This window comes from Colobus angolensis, unplaced genomic scaffold (assembly GCF_000951035.1).
Source record: "Colobus angolensis palliatus isolate OR3802 unplaced genomic scaffold, Cang.pa_1.0 Scaffold22, whole genome shotgun sequence".
Classification (NCBI taxonomy): Eukaryota; Metazoa; Chordata; class Mammalia; order Primates; family Cercopithecidae; genus Colobus; species Colobus angolensis.
The window spans coordinates 4,086,938-4,090,287 of NW_012115377.1; the positions used below are offsets into that span (position 1 = coordinate 4,086,938).

The 3,350-nt window shown below is 44.1% G+C and overlaps 1 protein-coding gene across 1 annotated transcript in view; it reads right to left on the bottom strand.

Annotated features, from left to right (window-relative positions):
* The window catches only part of C3 (complement component 3), a 60,481-nt gene that overhangs the window by 18,639 nt on the left and 38,492 nt on the right, over window positions 1-3,350 (bottom strand). The window contains exons 16-17 of the mRNA XM_011943629.1: window positions 1,018-1,160; window positions 710-922 (exon numbers count right to left, since the gene is read on the bottom strand). Coding sequence (XP_011799019.1) covers window positions 710-922; window positions 1,018-1,160 — 356 coding nt within the window. The remainder of the gene's footprint in view (window positions 1-709; window positions 923-1,017; window positions 1,161-3,350) is intronic.

Below are 3,350 nucleotides of genomic sequence, written 5' to 3' on the forward strand. Positions count from 1 at the left end.
AAAAAAAAAAAAAAAGATTTACCCTAGCATAGGTGTCAAAGCATCTGACCCCAGCCCCTTGCCCCCAGCTGTGTGATTAGGGGCCAGTTACTTAACCTCTCTGTGCCTCAGCTTCCCTCCTTAGAAGGAGGAGGCAATATACACACCTACCTATTGTGTTGTGGTGTGAATTTATCAGAAAGTTATAAATCAATAAGGAAATAACATAATCTTTTGAATTCTTTTTTGAGACAGGGTCTCAATACAATAAAAGAGAAAAATTAGCTGGGCGTGGTGGCAAATGCCTGTAATCCCAGCTACTCAGGAGGCTGAGGCATGAAAATCGCTTGCACCCAGGAGGCAGAGGTTGCAGTGAGCTGAGATCACACCACTGCACTCCAGCCTGGGCAACAGAGTGACACTCTGTCTCAAAATAGTAAATAAATAAATAAATAAATAAATAATCTTCTGAATTGAGTACAAAAAAATTATTGATTGGTGATGGTTGATGAGCTTTTTGGCACCCCCTAAAATTCTAAGCCTGGGGTTATCTCACTCACTTTACCGCAATCCTGGCTCTGCTTCTGAAATTCTGGGACTGCCAAATTTCCTAAGCCAGACACTATGATTCTTACTGTCTCAGAGCCTGGATCTGCGACCTAAGTCAACAGTACGAAGACCAGGAACCCTCTCTGAAGGACAAGGGTTTGTGGGTGCCCCAAACACTCACCACGACCTTCAGGGACTTCCTGACACCGTCACTGATGAAAAAATGGTAGACGGCAGCCTTGACTTCCACTTCCTGCAGGCCGGTCTTTAGGGGCACGATGACATAAGGAACGGACAGCGACGACTTGGGGGGGATGGTTACAGTCTGCTGGTGACGCCTCTTGGCGGTGGCCAGGCTGCAGAAGGCTGGATTGTGGAGTAGTTCCACCCTCACCTGCCAGGGAGAGAAAGTATCAGGGCAAGTGTGTGTGCAACAGGCTACCTACCCCCTTGCAGGCTCCATGATGCCTCTGCCACCCTGGGACCCACCTTGAGCTCTTCGTTCTGCCGGTAATTGTAGAGAACGGCTCGGATTTCCACCTGCTCATTTCGAACAACAGAGTAGGGTAGCCGCAGGTCAATGAAGAAGTCCTGCATTACGGTGACCTCGAAGGGGTCTGCCACACAGATCCCTTCCCGGGCAGAGACAGAACACGGAGTATTAAGGTCGGGGAGTGGACAAGGCGAGGCTCCTGGATCTCAGCTCTTAGTCCTCACTGCAGGAGCTCTCCCTAACTCAGCCTGTCTTTGCAAAAGCCTATGAACTAAACGCTGTCAATGGTGATAAATGACAGATGATCGTGGTGGTTGGGAGTTACCATATTTTGTTATTATTATTATTATTATTATTTGAGACAGAGCAAGACTGTCACTAGGATGTAGTGCAGTGGCGCCATCTCGGCTTAACGCACCCTCCGCCTCCTGGGTTCAAGCGACTCTCCTGTCTAAGCCTCTCGAGTAGCTGGGACTACAGGCATGCACCACCATGCCCACCTAATTTTTATATATTTAGTAGAGATGGGGTTTCACCATGTTGGCCAGGATGGTCTTGATCTCTTGACCTTGTGGTCCACCTGCCTCGGCTTCCCAAGTGCTGAGATTACAAGCGTGAGCCACTGTACCCGGCCAGAGTTACCATTATTTAATGATTTACATTCTGTTTGTAGTTTGACTCAGAGATCTACATGTAGGAAGAGAAATCTCCAAAATATATCCGCATCTCTGAAATGGTAGCCCCAAGCCGTGCGTGAGGGCTGAGCACTCAAAATGGGGTTTGCTCAAGTGAGAAACTGGATTTGTATTTTTATTTGAAGTACTTGTTTTTAAATATATTTAATTTCATTCAGACATAAACTTTAAACCTGATGATCTAGCTGTGTGTGGTGGCTTATGCCTGTAATCACAGCACTTTGGGAGGCTGAGGCGGGAGGACTGCTTGAGCCCAGGGGTTCAAGGCTGCAGTGAGCTATGATCACACCACTGCACCCAGCTTGGGCAACAGAGTGAGGTCCTGTCTCTAAAACCAAACCCAGTGAAACAAAACAAACAAACAACCGATGCTCATTGTAAATATATGAGACACCATTGAATTGTATATTTTATTATTATTGCTATTTTTTTTTTTGAGACGGGGTCTTGCTCTGTCACCCAGAGTGCGGCAGCGTGATCTTGGCTCACTACAACCTCCGTATCCTGGGTTCAAGCAATTCTCCTGCCTCAGCCTCCTGAGTAGCTGTGATTACAGGCACCCGCCACCATGCCCTCTAGTTTTTTGTATTTTCAGTGGAGACAGTGTTCACCGTGTTGGCCAGGCTAGTCTCGACCTCCTGACCTCAGGTGATCTGCCTGCCTCGGCCTCCCAAAGTGGTGGGATTACAGGCGTGAGCCACCACGCCAGACCTGAATTGTACATTTTAAAAGGGTGACATATAGAATGTGAATTAAATCTTAATTTTATTAAAATGATGATTGGTTGGGTGGAAAACGTTTAAGCATGTTTGCAACAACTTGGGTATGAGGATCTACCTTTTCTTTTTCTTTCTTTTTTTTTGTAGAGACGGGGCTTTGCCATGTTGCCCAGGCTGATCTCGAACTCCTGACCTCAAATGATTTGCCAGCCTCAGCCTCTCAAAGTAATGGGATTACAGCCATGAGCCATCGCACCTGGCCTGAGAATCTACCTTTTTGAACTGTAAATTTTATGAAAACTAAAATACAGATCAAAGTATTTCCAATGAAAACCTAGCATCCTGGGCTGGGCGTGGTGGCTCACACCTGTAATCCCAGCACTTCAGGAGGCTGAGGAAGGCAGATCGCTTAAGGTAAGGAGTTTGAGACCGGCCCGGCCAACATGGCGACACCCAGTCTCTACTAAAAAAAGGAGACTCTTGGCATCCTATTTATGCCACTGAACTCCAGCATAGGTGACAGAGCAAGATCCTGTCTCAAAAAAAGGAGGAAAATCTAGTATCCTAAATGAGATGTACTGAATTGTAAACTACATGCTAGATTTTGAAGACAGTGCAAATAGAATTAAAATATATCATCAGTAATTTTGATATACTAGTAGATTATTATCAAATCTTAAAAGGTTATGGTCACATTATTAGTGTGATGTGGTTTTGCAACCTTTTACAAAATGTTGAAATGATACTATTTTGGGTATATTTAAATTAAATAGAATGTTTTATAATAAGTTATAATATGGCCTAATTATAAATATGTAATCAATAATAAATGATATATCATTTATATTGTATAACATCTAATAAAATATACATTATATATGTTCATATGTCAACAATAACAAATGATATAATAGT